Source organism: Scylla paramamosain, chromosome 17, assembly GCF_035594125.1.
Source record: "Scylla paramamosain isolate STU-SP2022 chromosome 17, ASM3559412v1, whole genome shotgun sequence".
Lineage (NCBI taxonomy): Eukaryota > Metazoa > Arthropoda > Malacostraca > Decapoda > Portunidae > Scylla > Scylla paramamosain.
Genome location: NC_087167.1, coordinates 5,227,501 through 5,252,500, shown reverse-complemented (window position 1 = coordinate 5,252,500; position 25,000 = coordinate 5,227,501). Strand labels below are relative to the sequence as shown.

General features: G+C 41.6%; 1 protein-coding gene and 1 long non-coding RNA gene across 2 annotated transcripts in view; one reads left to right on the top strand and one right to left on the bottom strand.

Moving 5' to 3' along the window:
• LOC135108660 (uncharacterized) overlaps window positions 1-17,187 on the bottom strand; it is a 31,638-nt gene extending 14,451 nt beyond the window's left edge. The window contains exons 1-2 of the long non-coding RNA XR_010272377.1: window positions 16,849-17,187; window positions 6,029-6,169 (exon numbers count right to left, since the gene is read on the bottom strand). This is a non-coding gene — a long non-coding RNA (uncharacterized LOC135108660). The remainder of the gene's footprint in view (window positions 1-6,028; window positions 6,170-16,848) is intronic.
• The window catches only part of LOC135108659 (uncharacterized), a 53,163-nt gene extending 30,706 nt beyond the window's left edge, over window positions 1-22,457 (top strand). The window contains exons 6-9 of the mRNA XM_064019820.1: window positions 7,319-7,375; window positions 15,185-15,362; window positions 21,500-21,644; window positions 22,247-22,457. Of these exons, the coding sequence (XP_063875890.1) occupies window positions 7,319-7,375; window positions 15,185-15,362; window positions 21,500-21,503 (239 nt within the window). The 3' untranslated portion in view covers window positions 21,504-21,644; window positions 22,247-22,457. The remainder of the gene's footprint in view (window positions 1-7,318; window positions 7,376-15,184; window positions 15,363-21,499; window positions 21,645-22,246) is intronic.
• The last annotated feature ends 2,543 nt before the right edge of the window (window positions 22,458-25,000 follow it).

Below are 25,000 nucleotides of genomic sequence, written 5' to 3'. Positions count from 1 at the left end.
AAAAAATTAAACAAAACAAATAAAAAAAAAAGAAATTAAGTTCAGATAAATTTATCAACGTAGATGAGACAACAAAAAGCATAAAATAAACAATGAAAAGGCAAAACATTCGGCAACCATCATGACCAAAAATGTGAATAGAAAACAGGACTAAAAACAAACAGAAAAAAAAAAAGAAAATCATATTCACATACATAAATTAATAAAGGTAAGACAACAAAAGCATTAAACAAACCATGAAAAAAAAAACCGCATTTCATAACATAACACAATAGGAAATACAACGAAAAGATATTACCGTGTTTGTCCGTGTGTGTGTGTGTGTGTGTGTGTGTGTGAGTGTGTGTGTGTGTGTGTGTGTGTGCACATTCCGCACCGTTCGTTCATCAGATAATGGAACAATAATTATGGGAAAAAATAATAAAATCAGCGTCACGTATGGGAACACTGAAAATATGTGGGAACGAGAGAGAGAGAGAGAGAGAGAGAGAGAGAGAGAGAGAGAGAGAGAGAGAGAGAGAGAGAGAGAGAGAGAGAGAGAGAGAGAGAGAGAGAGAGAGAGAATTTATACACTCGCTTGCTGCTCTGATATGACAGCTCCGTACCTTGCACCCTCACAACACATGCACAACAGAAGCGGCAGTACCTATGCACCACTAGTGACGAAGATTATGGTGCAGAATAGCAGAAATACAATAAATACAATCAACCCTCTCTCCCCTCGCCAATGGTTACCAAATTCTTTTTAAATTAAATCAAATGGTGTTCAAGTTCAGAGTACAATTTCTAGACATTACTGGACAGCATAAGCGTTACTGAGAAGTTTAAACTATTCCGTACCTACAGTTTTATTTCTATCAATCGTCAAGCATTATTAAAATCGAACAAGTATCACGCTATCATGTGCAGTCAGAACAGTGATGAGCGTGACCAGGATTTTATCATGTACCGGGGTGCCTCGAGTGCTCCACGCTACACTGCTCGGCCCTCTCATGGAAGGGTCTTGGGTGGGAGCCAGGTGGTGCATGCCAGTCATCTGATTATGGAGCTGGAAATTCTAGCAGGTGTTGTGGGATGAAATGAGTGCCAGAATTGTTGCCACAGTTTACAAATGGCCATTTTACATTCTCACTGCTAGCTGTTTTCTCCCATAATCTCCTACAACTTTTTTGAAAGGTTATTTTTTTTTTGTGTTACGGTCTCCTAAACAGTTATGTACCTTATTACAAAAATAACCTTCTGTTCTCTCTTTCCTTTTGTTCTGTAAGTGCATGCAAACAACTCTCAATGCCTTCTGAATCTTAACAAAAGACGACCACAGCGGGAAAAAGGTCAGAATGTTACTGGAGGTGAAGAATATCAAACCAAGCATCAAAACATATTACCAGAGATTGGAGAAAATATAAAAAGGGGGAGAGAAACTTAAAAAGAATAAAAGTAAACAACGGGGGGATGAAATAAGTAATGCTACCAATATTTATGTCACAGCCGATATCAATACGTAATTTCCTCATGCTCACTAAATACTGCATGATAATACATTCAATTGGACAAATGGACTTTCATACGAGATGCTGTGTGCCATAATTAATACCTGCTGAATCAATAACATTTCAAATCAGAGGTTACATGAAATGATCAACAGGATACAAAACACTTTCAGTAAATTTCAAAACACACCTAATTTTCGATATATGGGGGGTCAAGCTCTAAGAAATCCGCTCAAACTAAGAATCTCCAAAGTGTGAACCTATTTTTACATTAATTATAAGGAGTTGCATTCCAGGGCTCAATTTTGATCCTCTCCCAGTGTTCATCTCGGGATTTTTCAGCATAACAGTTCAGTAAAGAAGCACCTGAGCACATCAGTAATAAGAATGGTGAATAGGAATGGTGGTGAAGTGGAGAGAGCTGAGGTGGGGCGTCAGATGAGCCTTCAGGTGGTGGCGGGGTGGGTGTTGGAGAGGGTTTCAAGAATTTCGTCATCGTTGTTCGGCAGAATTTTGTTTTTTGGCCACATAATTTTCCTTGCATGGTGCCAGGAAAGACTTTAAGTTCTCGGCTGAAGTGTTGGCTCGTCTCCAAGCTGGGATCTATAACTATTACAGCCAGTAATAAATCTTCAGCCAGCTTAAAATATCTTATAAACGGGAGAATATTTGGCACATTTAAGGTTGTCGCAAAAAGTGAATCCGCATAATCAGAGGCCGCATATAACGAGAAGTAAGTGTACTCAACTGGAAATGATACGATTTTAGGACACTATACAACGTTACGTAGAAATTTCAGCTGGAATCTTTCCCTTCCCCCACTCCCCGCACACACTAAAAGAATGGACTAACAACGGGAAATGAGAGCTTGATGAGTATTCAATGAGCATTATTGGTTAGAACTCCGCCGACATCAGAGCTAGTTATTAATAAGTAAAATAATATTAATGTATTATTTATAACCATTATACTTCTTTTTTAGCCTTTTTTTTTCGTTTTTTTATTCCATCGATCACAAAACTAACCCCGAAAATCAAAATATCTTAAAGCATGAGTGCACAGCTTCACAGACATCGGCATGTCAAAAATAACAACAACTTAATTAAATAAGCTGTCTGGGAAAGGTAACTTCCGTGATACGGCAACTGTAAATGGCTGCTTAGGAACACTCACATCACGTTCTTTTCAATCATTAGCATAAGAGAACCAGCGTGCTCGTCCTTAGAGGCATTCCACAGCACTTCTACCCCACCTCCAACATTTTTTTTTCTACGCGATACACTTTACATGATACGAATGTTGGAAGAAATAACCTGGAGTTTCCCATGACGAGTACATTTAAGACATGTAACAATGAAGGTACCATAGTAGCCTAATTGGGTATATTACATTACGCATATGTGGTAAATAAATCATTACAGAGACACATAATATAAAGAGCTTCATAAATAAGTCCATGACGCACTACATCCCTCTGAATGAAGCTGCTGTCCTACATTATATATTTATCCAAGTTAATGGAATAAGAATTTATGAGTTCATTTGTTTAAACTAATTTAAATCGTGATTTTCCTCTCGTTAATACCTATTATAATTAAGTGATTTAAAGCATCTGGCCGATTGCGATACACATCCGTTAGTACAGTCACGGCCAGCAGTCCATTAAGTTGCTGGATTCACCTCCGCTGGATTTAGCATTTTCCCATGACCTTGATCCTCTGATACTGCGACTAGCAATGGTAAGGAAATGCTTACCATATCAGCGGACTCAAGACAGAGAGAACGCAAAGCACAGGGCACGTGAGACTTGGTGAGCGCGGCAGAGAATCGATTTCTGACAATGACCGATCGTGGGGACATTGTTCAGGTGTTCCCGCGTGCTGTCACAGCGCGGGAGCAGGTGACCCCTGCTGGGAAAAAAAATGAGATGGAATTTTTATTTCCTGAAGAATATTCATGTTCTTTTGGTTTGGTTGACTGACACAGTGAATCAGAGAATATCATTAATACCAACAGCCAAGAGGACCTCTTCCCTCGTGTTGCACCTCACGCGTACATCACTCACGATATGCGCAAATGTTACTGGAGCTGCGCGGACTGTGCATGAATAAACGTAATGAAATATGAAGACACAAGGACACAGGCATGACACTGTAAGCTTTTCAAATCCACATGTCAAACTGCATTGCAATTTTCACATTCTTTTTATAGGAACGTGCAATTCACATTAGTATTGGTGATGTTCTCAACCTGAAGGTGTGCGCTGTTCAATGAAGGTGATAGTGGTGCTGCTCCGTAGTCCACCAGTAACTGTTTTACATCTCTTGCTACTGCCATTCATAATGTTCATATATTAACGCACCTGTGCTCCTGGCTATTAATCACGCTTGCACAGGTGTGTGTGTGTGTGTGTGTGTGTGTGTGTGTGTGTGTGTGTGTGTGTGTGTGTGTGTGTGTGTGTGTGTGTGTGTGTGTGTGTGTGTGTGTGTGTGTGTGTGTGTGTGTGTGTGTGTGTGTGTGTGTGTGTGTGTGTGTGTGTGTGTGTGTGTGTTTCAGTTCCCAAAACAATTACGAATCCCGACAAAAAAAAAAGAAAAAAAATCGTTGCAACACAATAAGATAAAACTAGTAAAACATACGCACGTACGCAAGCATGAACACACACACACACACACACACACACACACACACACACACACACACACACACACACACACACACACACACACACACACACACACACACACACACACACATATATCGTCAATATTAAAGATAGTACAAAGCAAAGGAAACAAAGGAAACAAACAAGAAAGAAGGAAACATACGTAAGGTCACAGAGAGGTTAAAAGAAAATCCTTCGGCCACATTTTCTGACATACTCCTCCTCCTCCTCCTCCTCCTCCTCCTCCTCCTCCTCCTCCTCCTTCTCCTCCTCTTCCTCCTTCTCTTCCTTTCCGGAACACTTTGCATTCTCAGGAGGACGAACATGCCTGTGGGGAAAAGGAGGAAGAGGAGGAGGAGGAGGAGGAGGAGGAGGAGGAGGAGGAGGAGGAGGAGGAGGAGGAGGAGGTGAAGAAGAAGAAGAAGAAGAAGAAGAAGAAGAAGAAGAAGAAGAAGAAGAAGAAGAAGAAGAAGAAGAAGAAATGCAAGAAAAAAAGAAATGGGAAAATAAAAAAAATAGTGAATAAAAGAGATGGACGAGAAAGAAAAGGAGGAGGAGGAGGAGGAGGAGGAGGAGGAGGAGGAGGAGGAGGAGGAGGAGGAAGAGGAGGAGAAGGAGGAGGAAAGAGAAGAACTGAATTGTTGTTTGTCTTTTGGAAGAAAAATTTTAGCAAAATCTTGGGAGCGGAAGAAATTTGGAATTGTTTTGGATGAGAGAGAGAGAGAGAGAGAGAGAGAGAGAGAGAGAGAGAGAGAGAGAGAGAGAGAGAGAGAGAGAGAGAGAGAGAGAGAGAGAGAGAGAGAACATGAGTCACTTTCCTTCATGGGTGGGTGTAGCCGCAGCGAGTTTGTCACTAGAGAGAAAATGAACAAAAGGGCGAGAAGAGAAAAAATAGAGGGAGAAAACACAGCGCGTGAAAAGTGATATGTAACCAAAGGAGAAAGAGAGCGAGAGAGAGAGAGAAAAAAACAAAAAGGAGAGGAAAGAAAAGGAATAGAATACAAGATGAAACCGAAAGATTTGAAGAGACGAAAGAATATTTTTTTCTCTCTCTCTCTCTTTTAGCTGTTGTTGTTGTTGGTGGTGGTGGTGGTGGTGGTGGTGTCGCTGTTGTCGCTGTTGTCACTGTTGCTGTTGTTGTTGTTGTTCTTGTTGTTGTTGTTGTTGGTGGTGGTGGTGGTGGTGGTGTCGCTATTGTCACTGTTGTTGTTGTTGCAATGTATGTACTGCATAGATTTGCAATGATGATACAGAATACCTATAGAAGTTAGTACCATCACAAAGAGCAGCGAGGATGCCAGACAGACTCGGTTAAAAGTGAACCTAGTGGCTGAAGCTGAAAAAGGGGGTGAAAAATCTGACTAGTGACGGATGTTCGTGTGAGTTGGGTATTACATGCTGGCACACCACAGGAGACACGGCGAGGCGGCGAGGCTGCAGCTCTGGGGCGCCCCTTGGCCTTGGGAGGGCATGAGTAGTTACTACTTCAAGGAGGCGCCAAGCGAGAAGGGAAGAAATAGAACCAACCTACTCTGAGTCTTGCCTAAAGTGATTTTGTCAGAAAGTAACAGACGTAATACTGTGTTGTTATTTTCAATTATAAAGGCTTTCTAAGTACCTGTCTTGGTTAATGGAGTGAGGGAGGCAGCAGTAAGAGGAAGTTGCTTAAAGGGCGCGGGTATGAAAATATCAAGACCCACTACTCTTTCGCTGATTTTTTTAGTTACGAAACAAAACAAAATAATGATCTTAACACCCATTCCCCAAAAGAAAAAGTAAATAAATAAATAGATAAAAATGAAGACCGAAGCGTAACACTCAATCCGTGGGGAAAGAAAGCACCAGAAATATAAGAACGGAATAAGTTACTTACCTACGCACGAAGCCAACTTCTTCAGAAAATAACGAGGCAACCAAGCGTAGCAGAGACTCCTACCTCGTGTTCGGCATCGAGTGTCATTCAACCATTATAATGACTCACAAACTTCCAGCCACAGCACGTTGACAGTCAAACCTGCGAGTAAATAGCTGTGGTGAGGCAGAGGCGTTGCAGATTTCCTTACCATACCTTTATTTAACATACTCAGAGTTTTGGATTGGTTCAGATGCATGTCTACCATATAAGGATGAAATACGAGTAAATGTATGATCGTCAAATTCTAGCGTACAATTCCTCCTGATATCGTATGTTTGATTTTGTTTTGCAAGTCATTATCGTCACAATCTTTTCTTTTTATTTCCTTTTGTACGAATCATATACGAGACTCCAAGCGATAAATTAAGTTGGGCTTTTCAGGTTAAGTCAGATTAGGTTAGACAAGCATTAACTTAGGGATAAAATAAAGCGTTGCAACATCAATTAAACACATGACAATAAAACTTAGCTGAAAAAAAAAGTAGTTTCCTCTACCAGAGTGAACCACGGTGAAAATTACGAAAGTTTCCGATAGATTAACATTCATTACATGCTTAATAATGTTGGTTACGTTGGCAAATCAGGCGTCACTGCGACAGACAGCCACACAGATCTAGCTCCCTTGACAATATACACTCGTACAGTATTCTTAAAACGCTTCCTTCTCACATAAGGACTATTTACAAAGCCCACAGACATGGCTAGCCGAGATCTCATACATTTTATTTCAAGGTAACGATGCGAAACACTTGCTAAACTACCACTAGAATCATGAAACAGCCCTCAAAGCCTCAATAGCCTCCAGCAGCGGCTTTTGAGAGTAACAGAGATGAGACATAGAAACGTTTAATTACTGCTATGGTCGTGTTTTGCTTAAAATTCAGTGCTGTAACACACACACACACACACGAAGAGATCAAACAAAAGGTTATTTTTCTCTTATCTAGACTACACAACCATCTAAGACACGGGTACAACAGCAAAATAAGAAAAAAAAAAAAAAAAAGGAGTGTCTGAAAATATATTAACGATTATGGGAGAAAAATTTGTCCTGCCGTGAAAAAAAAAAAAAAAAAAGAAGAATAAAACATTAGCATCACTGCACAGAAAATTTTATAAGTGACCTGCTATATTCTCAAGCATCGACAATACACCAGGAACTAATGAAAAACAAGTGTCTGGAGGGTTCTTTTCAGTTCCTACTACCAGATCACTGATTCACCGTTTTCTTCCCGTTTTCTCTGACAGATAAGCGTTACCTGGACGGTAGACTATACAAGATACCACCAGCCGCCGGAGACCAAGGTAAGGTTGCTCTCTCTCTCTCTCTCTCTCTCTCTCTCTCTCTCTCTCTCTCTCTCTCTCTCTCTCTCTCTCTCTCTCTCTCTCTCTCTCTCTCTCTAGTGGCACTTCATCTCTTGTCACTTCTTTCTCTCTTATCTTCCCTTTCTTCCTCGAGTATCTCCTTCCTTTAGTCACTGTCACGATACAGAATGAAGACTAATATTTCTGTTACTCCCACAAGTCTATAAATATTACTTTCCTCACATAATTAATGAAAGAAAAAGTTTTATGAGTTTTTTCCTTTACCTTTTTTTTCTCTCTCTCTCAGTAAATGTTCTTCTTTTTCTCTTCTTGCTTGTTTCCAGTCTTTTTATTGTCTATTTGTATTTTATTTTTTGAGAGGGAAAATGCAGCGAGGGAGGAAAAATTAAACATTATTTATTTATTTTTTATTTTTTTTATCAGTGAGCGATTTGGTAGATAAAAAAAATATGTTAATAAATAAATCAAGTGTTCAAGTATCCTCTCTCTCTCTCTCTCTCTCTCTCTCTCTCTCTCTCTCTCTCTCTCTCTCTCTCTCTCTCCAGAACGAATGAACGAACGAACGAACAAACGACAGGAAAATGATAATGTGCAGAAAATATTATACCCCAGGAATTGGAATACACGCAGCAAAATATTTATCATTCTATTGATGTTCTAATTCATTATTATTTTTTCTTTCTTTTCTTTTTTTCCTTTTTGTATTGAGGTTTATTATGACGAAATCTTAGGAAATCTCTCTCTCTCTCTCTCTCTCTCTCTCTCTCTCTCTCTCTCTCTCTCTCTCTCTCTCTCTCTCTCTCTCTCTCTCTCTCTCTCTTCCCCAAAAAATACACAACAGGCTCAATATATTAGCACCAGTACACTAGGCCGCTTTGTTTCGTTCTCATCTCGTAGCCATCAATCTTGTGTGTGTGTGTGTGTGTGTGTGTGTGTGTGTGTGTGTGTGTGTGTGTGTGTGTGTGTGTGTGTGTGTGTGTGTGTGTGTGTGTGTGTGTGTGTGTGTGTGTTGTCTACAGGGGCTGGGCTACATTCGTATGGTTGTAGCTACGTATATTTTGTCATCTCTCTCTCTCTCTCTCTCTCTCTCTCTCTCTCTCTCTCTCTCTCTCTCTCTCTCTCTCTCTCTCTCTCTCTCTCTCTCTCTTCTTTAATTGATTTAGTAAACCATCACAGCGACTATCATCTTTTATTCTACTGTGTGTGTGTGTGTGTGTGTGTGTGTGTGTGTGTGTGTGTGTGTGTGTGTGTGTGTGTGTGTGTGGTTTTCTCTCTATCACACACACACACACACACACACACACACACACACACACAATTTATATAATTTACAATATAATCATACATACTTGCGCGAACCCACTCCTATATACATACGTGAAAATACATACGAATATAGTGAACTATTTGATGACATACACAATTGAGTACATTACATGAGGTTGTGCTTCAATTCTTCTCTTCAACACACACAAGGTGACGGTGTTTATTTATTTATTTATTTATTTTTTTTTTCATTTATGTTATTTATTTATTTATTTATCTATTTATTTATTTTATTTATTTTTCGGTGGCAAAGAGTTCCACAGCTGTTGCCCTTCATACTGTATTGTATTGTACTGTATTGTTAGTGCTGTCATTAGGGAGTTTTAAAAGAAGACGAGATAAATTCATGGATGAGAATAACAAATGAAAATAAGTAGGCATGTTTTATAGAGGGACTGTCACGTGTAGGCCTGAAGGCTTCTTGCAGCTTCTTATTTTCTTATGTCCTTAATTGTTTTTCTATTATTATTTTTTTTAAGAAAGGAGGGCAGACACAACACACAAGGTGGGGACGAAACAAAGCACACTATATGGCCATTAGTGCTTTATCAGAAAGGTGAAGAGGAATGCTGTACGGCATACCACACACTCTACACGGATTTGTCCTCACTGCTTCTGTACGAAAAACAGAATTTAAGTTTTCATGTATACCAACAATTACCATACGCTGCGAGTGCAACTATGAAAATAACGAAAGAGAAAATCATAACACGCATAAAGAAATAATTTTCTGTCCATTAAATGAGAATCCTAAACAGTAGTAGTAGTAGTAGTAGTAGTAGTAGTAGTAGTAGTAGTAGTAGTAGTAATAGTAGTAGTAGTAGTAGTAGTAGTAGTAGTGGTAGTAGTAGTAAAAGTATTGTTATTAGTTGTAGTAGCAGTAACAATAGCATTAGTAGTAGCAGTACCAGTAGTAGCAATATCAGTAGCAGTGTTAACAGCAGCAATAGCAGTTTAAGCAGCAGTAGCTCAAGTTCACACATCTCTTGCCCCAAACAAGCAATACAAAAGCAACAAGCACACATAAAAGGGGAAACGCCACGGTCTATTGCGTCGAGACTCCACGGCAGACGGAATAACTGAACGATACTTACAATTGCAGGACCCCCCAACCACACACACATACGCACACACACACACACGTTTCTCCCCTAAAAGTAGTACAGTTTCATGTCGTTCTCGTTCAACATTGACGTTCCTTTCACGACCCCTTCCATTATCTGTGTGTCTTGTTCGCTAAACACACACGGCTGGAGAGGCTGACCCTTTGTTTGGTGCCTTCAGAGAGAGAGAGAGAGAGAGAGAGAGAGAGAGAGAGAGAGAGAGAGAGAGAGAGAGAGAGAGAGAGAGAGAGAGAGAGAGAGAGAGAGAGAGAGAGAGAGAGAGAGAGAGAGAGAGAGAGAGATGAAAACAATGTGAGAGAAGTATAGTATTGTCAAGATTAGTAAGACGATAACAGAAGAAGAATGAGGTAAAAAAAAATAATAAAAGAAAAGCAACATAAGCAAGTAAATTAAATAGTAAGTTGAAAGGAAGACAAAACAGAAATGAACGTAAAGAAATAGAAGTAAATTAGACACGGCATGGAGGAAGAGGAAAGAGAAAAGACCATGAATTAATAAAAGAAATATGTATGCCAGTAATTAGTTCTGTATCCACCCTTGTTAAAAAAAAATACTTAACCCTCCAGAATATTTCAGTCATCGTTATATTTTCTCCTCCCGTTTTCTATTAACCCTTTCACTGCTATTTGACATACCTAGTTCCCTGAGTCATAAATCACTTTTAGATATTTCATTCAGCATCTAAATATAAATCTGGGTAGAAAATTAAAATATTGTTCTTTATCCCCCTTTCTTTCATCATAAGTGCATGGAAAAGTTTAGCAGAAATATTTAGTGCAATGAACTGACGTACGTTTTCTGAGACACTAACCAGTTTTTTAGACATTTCTCTTCATTCAACATCCATCTCTAAATATAATCCTGTCTGGAAAATTACAAACGTACTCATTTTATCCCTTTCTTTTCTCGTAGGTGCTTGGAAAAGTTTTGCAGAGATATTAGTGTTGTGAATTCCTGCACGTTCCCTTACTCAGAAACCAATTTTACACATTTCTTTCCACTTAACATCCACCTCTAGATATAATTTGGCTAGAAAGAAAAAAAAAATCCATCCCTTTCTTTTTTCTTTTCTCGTGAGTGCTTGGAAAAGTTTAGCAGAAATATTAGTGCAGTGGACGTTTTCTTAGCCACACACCAATTTCTTAGACACTTTTTTCCCATTCAACATCCACCTCTATATATTACCTTGGATAGAAAACGCAAAACCTACTTCCCCTTTATTTTAGCGTCGGTGCTTGCAAAAATTTCCGTACAGATTTGAGATTTTAGTAGTGAAGTGAGGCACGTCGCAGAGAGTGAGTGAGAGAGAGAGAGAGAGAGAGGAGAGGTTAATGAAGTGAAGGAAAGGTAATGGCTGCGACAGTACAAGGTTATTTTTCTTAATTTAGTTACGTCAAGCCTTGTAAAAATGCCCCGTAAAATTGAAGTACCGGTAATCTTGCCTCTTATCGTTAATGAAGGGAAAGTAATTACAGCAATATTTTTTTTCTTTTTTTCCTTTTCCCTGGACAATTACGTAACCCTAACCCTTGCCGTGTCCAATAAATAAAAAAAAATATATATAAAAAAAATCCGAATCATTCCACTAATTAGCAAGTCCTCTTTTACATCATGATACCTGATTGGCTGAGTAATACTAGATAAGCCCCGCCCCCAGATCCTACACAGACAGACGTGATTGGCGGGTTACTTAAGAGCAGCAGCGCCATTGGCTAGTGACCGATAGGAGAGGAGAGGAAGTCTGGTGTATAGATCGAGTGATTTAGACGCAGATGACACGGTGCATAGGTGACGAGAGAGAGAGAGAGAGAGAGAGGAGAGAGAGAGAGAGAGAGGAGAGAGAGAGAGAGAGGAGAGAGAGAGGAGAGAGAGAGAGAGAAGGATGGAGGGTGGAGAGGAGGAAAAAAGGAAAAGTGGCGCATCTAAGAGGGAAGGAGGGAGGAAGGAAGAGGAGGGGATCCGAGGAGCGTTGGAAGGGGGAGGGAAAGGAAGGCTTTGAGGAAGGAGGGAGGGAGGGAGGAAGTTTGAAGGACAGGAAGAAGAGGGAGAACGGTAGGGGCGTCAAGGAGAGAAAGAGAGAGAGAGAGAGAGAGAGAGAGGAGAGAGAGAGAGAGAGAGGAGAGAGAGGAGAGAGAGAGAGAGAGAGAGAGAGAGGAGAGAGAGAGAGAGAGAGAGAGAGAGCAAACAAGGTTAACTAACTTACTAAAGGGAGAGATGTTTTGTCATGTTTTTCGTCACATTTTTAGCCCAGCACACAGGGCAGCACAAAACAGCTGTCACCACCACAAGGCGACATCATCACAACAAAGCAGCCTCCTTCTCCTCCTCCTCCTCTTCCAGCTCCTGCCATCACCAAGCAAAAGAACGACTCTGGTCAAAATCTGCCAGGCACGCTTGAAACGCTAGATGGACTGACTGACTGACTGACTGACTGCCTGGCTGACTGAGTACTGATTGAATGGCGGACAGGCGGACGGACTGGCTGACTGACTGACTTACTTACAGACCGACTAATGGACTCACCCACTAAATGAACGACTGACTAACCGGCTGACAACCCCCGGCCCTCCGCTCCACCCACCCACCCCTGCACCACACGACGGCGCTGAAAGACGAGCGCGCCTTTTAACCTCTCGCACGTCCCCCGCTGCTTTCCCGCCCCACCCATCCAAGGGGAGGCAGCGGGATCCATCACACATCCAAGCAGCTGACCCATTGCTGCCGCCTGCGCTGAGGCAGCCGCCACTGACTCGCCGCTCACCTTGGCTGCGCTGGATGCCACCATAAAAACCACACAGGACACAGTGCCAGGGCAAAAACAAGGCCACCTGCTCCATACTTGTCCAGCAAGGAGCCACGGCGAGGCCAGAGACACTTGATCCATTTGGGTACCCCCTGGTGGCAGAACGTCTGGGGGAAAAGCAACATCATAAGCCCATAAATCCTAAAATATGAGCCCTATACCCCTGCGTGTCGTGGCTTCTCGGAAAAAATGCTCCGGCATAAAGTGATTCCTCGTCTGCGGTGGCAGGTCAGCGATCCCCACCCGTCCTCTCTTCGTCTCCCAGCCCAAGCAGGAATACTGTCATCTGCCTCATGACTCCTGTGGGCCATCCGCTCCCGCTCGGGGGCTTATAATCTTTCTCGACTTGAACAAAGCCTTCATTCCAGTTTGCTGGTCCATCTGTCATCCTCGCAGCCTTGGCCGCGAGGGGAATCCGAGGCAGACACCACTTCAGCAGTGGCTGTCATGCCTTTTTAGAAGGACGCAGCGCTAGGATGAGTTTTTTAAAGGGTTCCCCTCTTCCTCTTAATAGCATACCCTGGGCACCCATCAAGGCAATTGTCTCAGGCCCTTCATATTCAACACAGCTACTGATGAAGGGGCTTTTCTGTTTCTCACTCACCTACAGGTGAGGATATTATTAGACACCTGGCTTTTGTGATTCCCGACACCGCCACTCAGCGACCTCTAATAACGGTCATCCAGCGCTGTGCCTCCCCTATGACTCTAGGTGAACCTTACTAAGATGCGGCGCTTGTTGTTCAGCCACTACCACTTTTCTCAACCAGTTTTGCTTATGTACACTCCACTCCGGCACGAAAATACTTTTGGGGTGTGGCTCTATATGGCGTGCTCATTCACCTGCGTGACTAGAAGTCCTCCGATACCTGTCGCGAGGTGGCATTGGACGGGTCCTTTAACTGATAAACATTAAATTTTTGTCGCTGTCATCCGCTCTGTAATTTATTACAACGCCTCTCGCCTCCCAGCTTTTGTTTGTGGATCACCAGCAGACACTGTCCCCGACGTACGCCATCCTCCAGGCCAGGCTGCTGGCAATCCCCACTGCTGTCAAGCACGTAAACAAGGACGGAGACGAGGTCAGAAACGCCCTACAACGCTGCGGCGCACAAGTCACGTCCTGTCACATGGCACTGCGCTGTGTCCATCTCGCCTCCCTCAAGACGTATTTATCAGCCTGATACGAGTACGCCTCAGACTGCTGCACTTGTGTGCGGGGCAGTATTGTAACTCCCCGAACGGTGAAGAACACTTCAATGCCGGTGACTGCAGCTCTCCATCGTCATACTGACATGACACTGGAATGTCATAACGTGCGAGCAGCACATATCACCGCCGCCACACCCCCTGCTACTCTGCTTACACTTAACACCAAGCACCCAGGTGACGGACAAACTAAACCGAATGACTAACTGAGGATTGCCTGTCTGACTACCGGACTGACTGACTAGCAGATTGGCTAACTGACCCCACTGACTGCTGACTGACCTGCTGTTCCCTGACTAGTTCTAACTGACTGACGGACTGACTGACTGACTGCCTAACAGGAGGATGAAAGTCGTACCAGTCTCGCCACCGTATACCTAAGTTTGCTCACTGACTTACTGACTTGTTAAACGTCACGCACCGGCAACTTTCTGCAGCAAATTGAATGAACGAATGGATGAAAAACTAACAAACTAACAAACCCTCTCTCTCTCTCTCTCTCTCTCTCTCTCTCTCTCTCTCTCTCTCTCTCTCTCTCTCTCTCTCTCTCTCTCTCTCTCTCTCTCTCTCTCTCTCCTCTCTCTCTCTCTCTCTCTCCTTCCTCTTCTTCCTGCTCCCTCTTACTTCTGTCTCTCACCGTTCCTTCGGTCATTTCCTTCCATATAACTCTTCGTCTCTTCTTCATCCTTTATTCCTTTTCCCTTTATCATGTCTTCCACCTCCACCTCTCCCTCCGTCTTATTCCTTCCTCCCTCCCTCCACCTCGGCCATTTCTTTTCTCCTAACCCTTTATTTCTTCTCCCATCCTTATTCCTTTCCTACTATCATGACTCTCTCCTTGCTTCTCCCCTCCCTACCTCCCAAATTTCCTTACTTTCCTCTTCTATCCCACCGTTCGACTCTTCAATCAACACTTTTCCCTTCAGTTTCCATCCCAGCCTATTCTTTCCCTTCTCTCATGCCTTTCATTTCCATCCATCTATTCCAATGTCCCACAAATCCATTACTTTCTTCTCTCCCTCCCTTTTCTCCCAAGACCTGATAAGAACCTGTTGTTTTAGCGCATTGTTCCAGTTAACTACTCAATCATGTCTCTCTTCTACCTCTCTTCTCTCCCCCCAGTTAATCACCAATCATTACCGTGTCTCTTTCTTTCTCTCCCAATACTCAATAAAAACTTGTTCCTTTCGTCCACTATTATAATTAACTAACCAATCATTCTCTCTCTCTCTCTCTCTCTCTCTCTCTCTCTCTCTCTCTCTCTCTCTCTCTCTCTCTCTCTCTCTCTCTCTCTCTCTCTCTCTCTCTCTCTCTCTCTCTCTCCAGACCCCCAGTACGGGACACACATCGTCGGGGGCTCCACCAGGGTACTGCAAGCCGGGTCATCCCTCGTGCTGGAGTGCGTGGTTACCCATACAGGCGCGCCACCCCCTGCTGTTCCTCTGGCTTCGCAACGCCCTCCCCCTCCACTACGACTCCCCCCCGCGGCGGCGTCTCCATGCAAGTAAGGGCCTCTCTCTCTCTCTCTCTCTCTCTCCTCTCTCTCTCTCTCTCTCCTCTCTCTCTCTCTCTCTCTGTGTGTGTGTGTGTGTGTGTGTGTGTGTGTGTGTGTGTGTGTGTGCATAAAACAGCTACTTTTTAATCTCCTTTTCCTTCTCTCTTATTTCTCATGTGTGTGTGTGTGTGTGTGTGTGTGTGTGTGTTTGTGTGTGTGTGTGTGTGTGTTCCTTCCTTCCCATCACTCTTTCTTTCTTCTATTTTTTCCTCTTCCCCTCTTGTTTTTTTGTTTTGTTTTTTTTGTTTTGTTTTTCCTTTTGTAGGTAGTACTTGTTTTTTTTTTCCTTTCTTTTCCAGTTTACTCCTCTCTCTCTCTCTCTCTCTCTCTCTCTCTCTCTCTCTCTCTCTCTCTCTCTCTCTCTCTCTCCTCTCTCCTCCTCTCTCTCTCTCTCTCTCTCTCTCATTCTTTATGTTCTCCTTTCATGCTTCCTACTTTTTATTCAGTTTTTTTTTTTTCCTGCCTACTTCCATTTCCTTTCTATTTTTTTTCCTTCATATTTCCTCTTGTCTTGATGTTTTTCTTCTCCTTTTTCTTTCTCCTTTTCATCTTTTTCCTCCTGAGTGTTCAGCCTCACGTTACCACAAATACAACACTTAATCATTACAATCATTATCATTTTCAATATAATCCCAAACCTTTTCTTCATCATCATCATCATCATCATCATTCTCTATTTAAATTGCGTATTGTGCGTGTATCCTACTCCTGCTTTCCTCTTCCTCCTCTTTCTTCTCCTTCACTTCAAGTCTACAATTAATCTAGAAAGTCATTACGTCACTATAACCATAACATTTTAAGACAGCATTTTTTTTTTTCATCCTAAACTAATGATCGTATCTTAATGAAGCTTAAGGATTTCATGATTAAGATACAAAAGCATATGCACACCAAATATCATACAAATCCCACCAAATTTAATATCCTCCTCTTAGTAACTCGCAAAAACCTCCCTTTTTAAACCTTTTTTTTTCCAAATCAGCATCCCTTTTAGCCAGTTCTTTATAGTTCACCACCCCATGACATGTTACGTGCCACACAGATTAGTGACACAGGCTTCCTACCAGTGTGGAATGTTCTTACAAATTTAGTGCTTCCTATCACCATGCCAAAATATATTGACACAGCTGGGGATACTAGCACTTCAGGTTATGAGACTCTGAGCGTAGCCACGTTTCGGCAGCAAGGAAGGCACAGGTGTGAGAAAAAGAAGTAAAAGTAAGTCAATAGCCAAAAGGTAAAAGATTAACAGGTAAAAATTATAGTACAAAGTAAGGCCAGAGAGAGAGAGAGAGAGAGAGAGTATTAACATTATATTTCTAAGAGTATTTTTTCGTTACTTGCCGAGGGCCTCATGTTAACTTCCTCAAGCAGTGGGTTTGAACATTCCTGGTTTTAAACAGTGCATATATAACATCAACGCTAATTTCCTCACTTTGGCAATGTTGTTGTTGTTTTCTTCATTCTTCTTTCCCGTAATCTTCCTCCTTCGCTTGTCTATCATCTAGTCCATCATCATCATTTCCCTTCCTTGTTTCTCCTTTAAGTGATCCGGGGCACAATGTATCCCTCTTCCGTCCTCTTTCTCCTTCTTCGTCTTCGTTTCAGTCCTATGAGATGAGCTATGTTGTAATTTCTGGGGGCTAATTTCGCTACCGCCCCTCATCTCCTTAATTAATCTGTATTTTCGCATTTAGTTATTACTGGTCAGCTTTTTTTTTATTTTACAATCCTGTTTCTAGACTGATTTTTCTTTCTTTTATTTATTTATTTATCTATTTTTATTCTTTTTCGCTCCTTAATCTAGCATGCCGTTGGTTTTAGGTCAACATTTACTATGCATTATTCTCTTGATTAATCATTTTACTTCAATTAACTTTATTTTTTTTTCCGACATTTTTTCCCATAATCACATACAAACTTTTTTCAACACGTTTTGCACTACTCGTATTACTGTCACCTAAAAACACACATAACCAACTTTTCTGTGTGTGTGTGTGTGTGTGTGTGTGTGTGTGTGTGTGTGTGTGTGTGTGTGTGTGTGTCCATGCAAACATTTTTACACAATGTTTTTAAATATGAAAGAAGGACGGCCATAACAGTAAAGTAAAATATCTGCCTTGTTCATCTCTTCATTTCCTGCTCAACCCACACACACACACACACACACACACACACACACACACACATACACACACATACACTTCACGTTTCTTCCTTATAGTCCCCATATTTGCAAACATCCATCCTTCTCCCTCCCACAGAACCAAGTACTGTTCCTTAAATCACGGCTTTACTCTCCATGACGCGCGGTGGAGACGAAGAAAACACTTGAAAAAAGGCCAAAACACACTATTACCTGTTCTCTCTCCCACGTGCCACTAGCACAAGGATCTTCTGTTGGTAGCGCGGCGTTCATTGGTTGCTGGATTAGAAGCTGCGTACTGATTGGCTGTGATTCTTTCATTAACTAAGCTTTATTTTACTCTAAATTTTATGGTTTATCAGATTATTTATTATTTCAGGCATTTTTCGTTAGATTTTTATTGATATTTTGCCTCAGACGCTAAAAAGAGAATATAGAAAAACGGGGAAATTCACTCGATGCCGTACGTTTTCTTTTATGAGGAAAGTTTCGTATTTCTCTCTCTCTCTCTCTCTCCTCTCTCTCCTCTCTCTCTCTCTCTCTCTCTCTCTCTCTCTCTCTCTCTCTCTCTCTCTCTCTCTTCTTGTTCTTCTTGATCTTGTTCTTCTTCTTTTTCTTTCTAACGTCGCAATTTTCTGCCTCATTTTCTCTCGACCTCAGTTTTGTTTCGCCCCATTTTTCTTCACTTTTATCACTCCCCTCTTTCTTTTCCTTTCGTCCACTTCAGTTAACATTCACTTCATAATAATCTTCACCTCACTGCCTTCACCTCGTTTCCTCCGCCTCCCTTACCGCCTTCTATCAACTCAAGCCACGCCACCGACCTTGAAAAAAAATATATATAAATAAAAATTCGCTTTGGGTACTTGTTATTTTTCGTGTTTCTTTGGGTTCATCTTGCGCTGCCGTGTATTACCGAGTTGTTGAATAGTGAGGATGTTCAAGCTTTTCCAACTGCCATCTCCTTTGTCTTCGGAAGTGCTGTCCTTTCCCAGGTTTCTTCTTTCTTCTTGTAACTGCCAGTGTGATATATTTACACATATATATTTAATGATTTTGTTTTACTTGTACATCCTCAGTGGTTCTCCATCTCATCCTTTCTTCCCCCCATATCTTCCATACAGAACTATATTCAGTTCCAGCCTCCTTCACACCCTAGTCATCTTCCCCTTTCACCGCAAGTTCACCATGTTCTTTAAATGTGCTGTTCCGCGCTGCTCTTCAAAATTGCTTTCTATACGCTATGTATAATTTCCATTTTAGGAAAGCTCTTCTTCGCGTACAAGTGTGTTTTTTTTTTTTCTAATATAATTACTCCAAATCCATCGTTTTAAAAGTAGTCACGCATGCTTTAAAAGGTTCTTATGTACTTGAAACTAGCCAGTGGTCAACGCACGAAGTAGTGAATCCCTTGTCTCGAGTTAGAGTGAAACAGAATCCTGACCATTTTTCTGCAATCGACTAGTGGCCGAAGATCACCCTCGCGCTGCTGCCAACTCTGTGTTCGAGCGCAAATGCATCAGTGACACCTCATGTTTGAAACAGCGAGCGTTGTAAAGGATAACCATGAGAAAGACCAGCTGGGAGTCGAATTTCCCTAACACGACACAACCACGACTCTTTACTGATCACGCTAAAATTATCTTCAAGGCTGAATTGGATATTGGCCAGCCTTGACCATCCTGCCACAACACAATGAAAGTTTGAGGAGCATGCATGAACATCTACGTACATGAATCACCTAAGGAAATAATAAACAAATAAGTAAATAAAATAGCTAAATAATAATAATAATAATAATAATAATAATAAATAATAATAATAATAATAATAATAAAATCCTGCTTGCGCCATCTAAGCTTTGAAAATACGTCTACAGGACATTATTGAAACCCTCAGAAGTAATCTACACACTTCCTACGTCCAGCCATCCTGTCTACTCCAATAAAAATAATAAAAAAAAAAAAAGAAAACAAAACAAAACAAGCCACCATCACCTTTCCCGGAATATCCACCACTGCATCACAAAGACCCATATTCAGAAACGCTTCGTTCTCTCACCACGGCTCTCTTCGAAAGCCACAAAGATCCTTAACCGGGTTCTTAAGAGTGTTTCTTCTGTTGATATTATAGAAAATCTTGCTCTTCTGTCGCTTCAACTGTAAAAACACTCGTAAAAATCCGTTTAACTTCAACTAGAGTCTTTTGAAAGTAGTGAAGATGCGGCGCAGAAGTGTTTCAGAATAGTCGTCTTCCGAAGATCTTGTGTCACTTTTACTATTTGGCTTTTACATGTTTCTCCTGTACTCCTGCTGCTCCTTTATTTCTTCTACTTCATCTTCATAACACATCCGTCCATTTCCAGCAACAGGAGCTTCTACCTCTACTCTTTTTCCAAGTTGGTATCATAATCTTTCTTAGCATTTTCTTCTTTTCGTTTTCTTTTTTCTCCTTTTTGTCTTCCGCTACCCATTTCTTTTCTATATCTCTTCTCCCTCAATCTAGCTCTCTCCTTTCTTCTTTTCTTCTTCTTTCTTCCACCATCTCCTCTTCTCCTTCCCTTCAGCTATTCTTAATTTATTCCTTTCCTTTCCCTCCATCGCCTCTTCCCTCTCTTCCTCCCACCAGTGTTCTCACCGCGCTGCATCCACTCTCTTCCTGCCATCACTCTTCCTCGATAACCACGCATGCACACACACACACACACACACACACACACACACACACACACACACACACATAATTTATCTGCCCTCACCTCTTTCTTTCACGCTTCTGTCATCCTCTGTCTACTTTCTTTTTTTTTTCTCTCTCTCTCTCTCTCTCCCTTCTTCCACACTTTTTTTTCTTTTCTTACTTTTTCCGTCTCCACACCCTTGCTACTCTTTCAGTTGTTGCTCTCTCTCTCACTCTCTCTCTCTCTCTCTCTCTCTCACTCTCTCTCTCTCTCTCTCTCTCTCTCTCTCTGCTCCTTCTCCGTCTCTTAAATAATCCTTGTACCCTCTCCCTTTTTCTGCACACCTACATGCTTTTACTTGTCTCAAAACTTTAGTACGACGCAAAGATGATGTTTACACTATACTGGCTAAAACTTTCAGCCTATTTACCAACATGGTTTGTCTACTGGACTGACAGAATCCGCGCAATCTGAGATTCACTTATGCTGAAGAGTACTTGAAAGGATTTACCGTTTAGATTACCACGCTTGAGTCAGTACGGTTCTCTTGATACGTTTACGAAGTGCGGGTGTGTTGGATGTCTCAAGCTCTCATCAGTGAACTACTTCGACAGTCAACGGTTGGTATGATCCACACGTTCATCACCTCACTGCCTCCATCTCGTTTCCTCCGCTGCTCTCACTGCCTTCTATCCAACTCAAGCCACGCTGAGACCTTGAGAAAGCTCGCTGTGGTACTTGTTCTTTTCCGTCTTTTTTTTTTAGGTTCATCTTGCGCTGCTGTGTATTATCGACTTGTTGAGTAATATCACGGTGTTCAAGCTTGTCTGGCAAACTAATTCAAAAGCTTGTCAGTATAAGGATGCATTACGTTAAGTGGTTCAGAAGTTTGACGTCAGACAGCGGTGTATTCGTCAAACTGTTTCGTAAAGTTGCCCATAGATGGTAGGGTATTCTTTAAAATACCATGCAGTAAGTACATGACAAAAATACCTCTCGTTTAATCCTCCAGTCGTTGGTTTTCCTGATTTTTTATAATGTTCATTCCAGTTTCAGCAATTTGAGTCCCATTTAAATGCTCATCGTTCTTTTTTTTTTTTTACGTACAGTTTCTCTAGTATATCATTAATAGATTTCAGTATCTTAGCATCTATCCCTGACTGTTCGCCATCCGCCACAACGCCTCGATATTCACCTGTCCCCACTTGTCCTTCACCTACCCGTCAGCTCGTCTTGCTTAGCTTTGTCTGTCCCGTCCCTCAGGTAGAGAAGTCCCTGGAGCACACCACGTCCCGCCTCTCGCTCTCCGCCGTCAGGGAAGAAGACTCGGCCAACTATACTTGTGTCCCCGTCAACTCCTCCTCCGCCGTCGCCGCCGCTGCCTCCGTCGCTGTTCACGTAAATACAGGTGAGTGAAAAATATGCTCTGTCTCTCTCTCTCTCTCTCTCTCTCTCTCTCTCTCTCTCTCTCTCTCTCTCTTATAGCTTCTTGACAACTCTTCCCAGACATTCCTCTTTCCCCGATACGTACAATAACTTCCCTCAGTAGCATATACTTTAATTGCTGCCAGACGTAAGATGACGCTCACAGTCGCTAAATAACAGACTTCTCCCAGACAGTGTAACTTCTGCTATATGCACTAAGTGTCTAAACAACTACATGAACAATACATTTGAAATTTGACATCACACGATATCTTTTCTTGAATGTTGTAAATTCTTTAAAAATTACGAAAGCTTGCAGAAAACTTTATAATTTCTGCTACACATAAAATAATATTATCTTAGACGTGACTACCATCAACGCAACAACAACAACAACAACAACAACTACTACTACTACTACTACTACTACTACTACTACTACTACTTCTACTATCACGACTTCTACTATCACTACCACTATTGCAAAATATACACACAACTCTACTTTCATCATATCCTTCCACCACCACCACCACTACCACCACCACCACACTAACGCACCGCTGCTCCCCCGCCTCTCTCCAGCGGACGAGTTACGGGCGGCCGTGCATCAGGGGGTCTCAGCAGCGCGCCCCCGCCCCCTATGGGTTCCCTGCACTGCTCCATCACCCTCGCCCTGGCCATGGCGGTGGTGGTGGTGGTGGTATTAGTGAGTCACACACACGCCCGCCTCTCCTAGCGCTGGTGAGAGAGAGAGAGAGAGAGAGAGAGAGAGAGAGAGAGAGAGAGAGAGAGAGAGAGTAGTGTGTGTGTGTGTGTGTGTACAAATGAATCATAAATTATAGTGTGAAAATAGTGTAAAATGTAAACAAAAGAAAGAGAGAATAAAAAAAATTGTTATTTTCTTCTTTTCCAGATTTTACTCAAATTATTCTCTCTCTCTCTCTGTCTCTCTCTCTCTCTCTCTCTCTCTCTCTCTCTCTCTCTCTCTCTCTCTCTCTCTCTCTCTCTCTCTCTCTCTCTAACTGTCGTGTGATACAGTATGGTAATTTTTCAGTCTTATCATGATGTCTATACGTATATGTGTGTGTGTGTGTGTGTGTGTGTGTGTGTGTGTGTGTGTGTGTGTGTGTGTGTGTGTAACTTTTTAACTAATCTAACTGTTATCATTTCTATTATTGTCACTACCATCATTATTACTACAATCCTTTTAACTATTATTATTATTATTATTATTATTATTATTATTATTATTATTATTATTACTTCTGCTACTGCTACTACTACTACTACTACTACTACTACTACTACTACTACTACTACTATTACTGCTACTACTACTACTACTGCTGCGACTGTTGCTTTATAACAGTCGCACTCGTTGTCATCATCACGGTTATCATAATTATCATATTTTCCTTACTATTATGTACATCACACCTTTTGTATCACTTCCAAATGTGATGGATTCGGTAAGCTTGTGTACTCATCCCTCTGTAACTCAGCAGTACAATATTTGTGAAAGATCTCATCCAATGCGAAGGATTGCTCTCATAGATGACTGACTGTACCTACGTGACATTTCAAACAGTGCTCCTTGTCTGCCTTATAACAAAGAGCGAGCATGAACCGAGCTTTTCCACTTGACGCAGCATAAATATCACGGGTGAGGTCTACCTTAACACAGAGGCGACCGCGTCACATTGCCGTGCGTCGCGTTCGCCAGAATAAGCTGGATGAGACGCAGGTGCAGGAGCTGGCAGCAGAATCAGTGGGGGAATTCAGGGTCCAGAAGCTCTTTTTATTTATTTATTTTGTTTTTAATTTGGTATCACGTAAATGAAAAAAAAAATTGCAAAAAGATACCGAGGCCTTTATTTTTATACTGAATAATCTTTTCAATAAAAAAAAACATTGTACATTTATATAATTAGATATTATGTTTAGTAAATCTGCCTTAACAAACTTTTCATTCATAATTGCTCAAAACTCATGTCCTTCTCAAAGCGATCGGAACAAAGCTCACGCGTGTTATCACCACCACCTCACTTCAGTCTCTTCATCCATCCGTGCTTCCTTCCTTGTTATCTCCCCTCCTTGCTCCCTTTCTTTTCCCCAACCTTGCTGCGTTAGTTCTACCCTCACCTTTTCTGATATCCCATTTCCTTCCATTCACGTTCTTCAATTCCTCTTTCTTTATTCCCTCTTTCTTTCCATATATGTAATTTGTATAATAAAATGAACCAATAAAAAACATGTATAACTTATTTGTTTAACTTACCCAAAAAACCACTTGTGTTGCTCATTTGATTAACTTTACCTCGCTAGTGGACCAGTCTGGATGTGCCTCAGTGACTCACGGGAGCAAAGCAAAGCACCGGCCAGGAGGGAGAGGAAGGAGAAAAATGAAGTACACTATAACGTGCCTTGTTACACTCACGGGACCTCCTCTGTGGACACGAGACACTGGAAAACTTGTTAGAACTTGAAGTGGTTTGCTGAGATAAGATATTGTGTTGTGTCCCTCACCCCCCCCTCTCTCTCTCTCTCTCTCTGACACACACACAGACACACATACTGAGGTACCTTACTTAGCTAGACAATTTATAGACAGAATAACAGAGATTACATAAACAAACACAGAAAACCTACAATATTCCATTTTGTTCAACCAGTAATGCTTTTTTTTTTTTTGTACACTGAAGACGTGATTTCAGTTTACGCAAAGAGTTCAACATATTAAAAACAATTACATAATCCTTTCACATGAACATCCGGTAGAGCTCTTTAAACCCTTCACTGTTACCTGCCACACGGTTCCTCAATGCCAAACAACACCGGGACATTGAATTCCTTCTACAGCCGCCACTAGAGAGTCACTGGAAAGTCTAATCTGTACATTGCGTTTCCTTCTCTTGTGGGTGTTTGTGAAGAGTTTATGCAGAACCTTCAATGGTGTGAATTGAAGACGAATAAAAAGAAAAGAGATACCTTCTTTCAGTCTAACTTTCAACACTGAGAGTAGTCGCGTTAACCTTACAGAGAGAGAGAGAGAGAGAGAGAGAGAGAGAGAGAGAGAGAGAGAGTGTGTGTGTGTTGGTTTATTCTGTCTGTTATGGAGTGTCACCTCGGCAGACCACGGCCTTTCCCCTTTTACGTGTGCTTGTCACTTTTGTACTGTTTATTTGCGGCAATAAGTGTGTGAATTTGAACTACTAATACTAATTCTCCGATAACTACTACTACTACTACTACTGCTACTACTACTACTACTACGACTCCTACTGCTACTACTACGACTACTACTACAATCACTGAGTCTAATGAGTTCTCACGGTG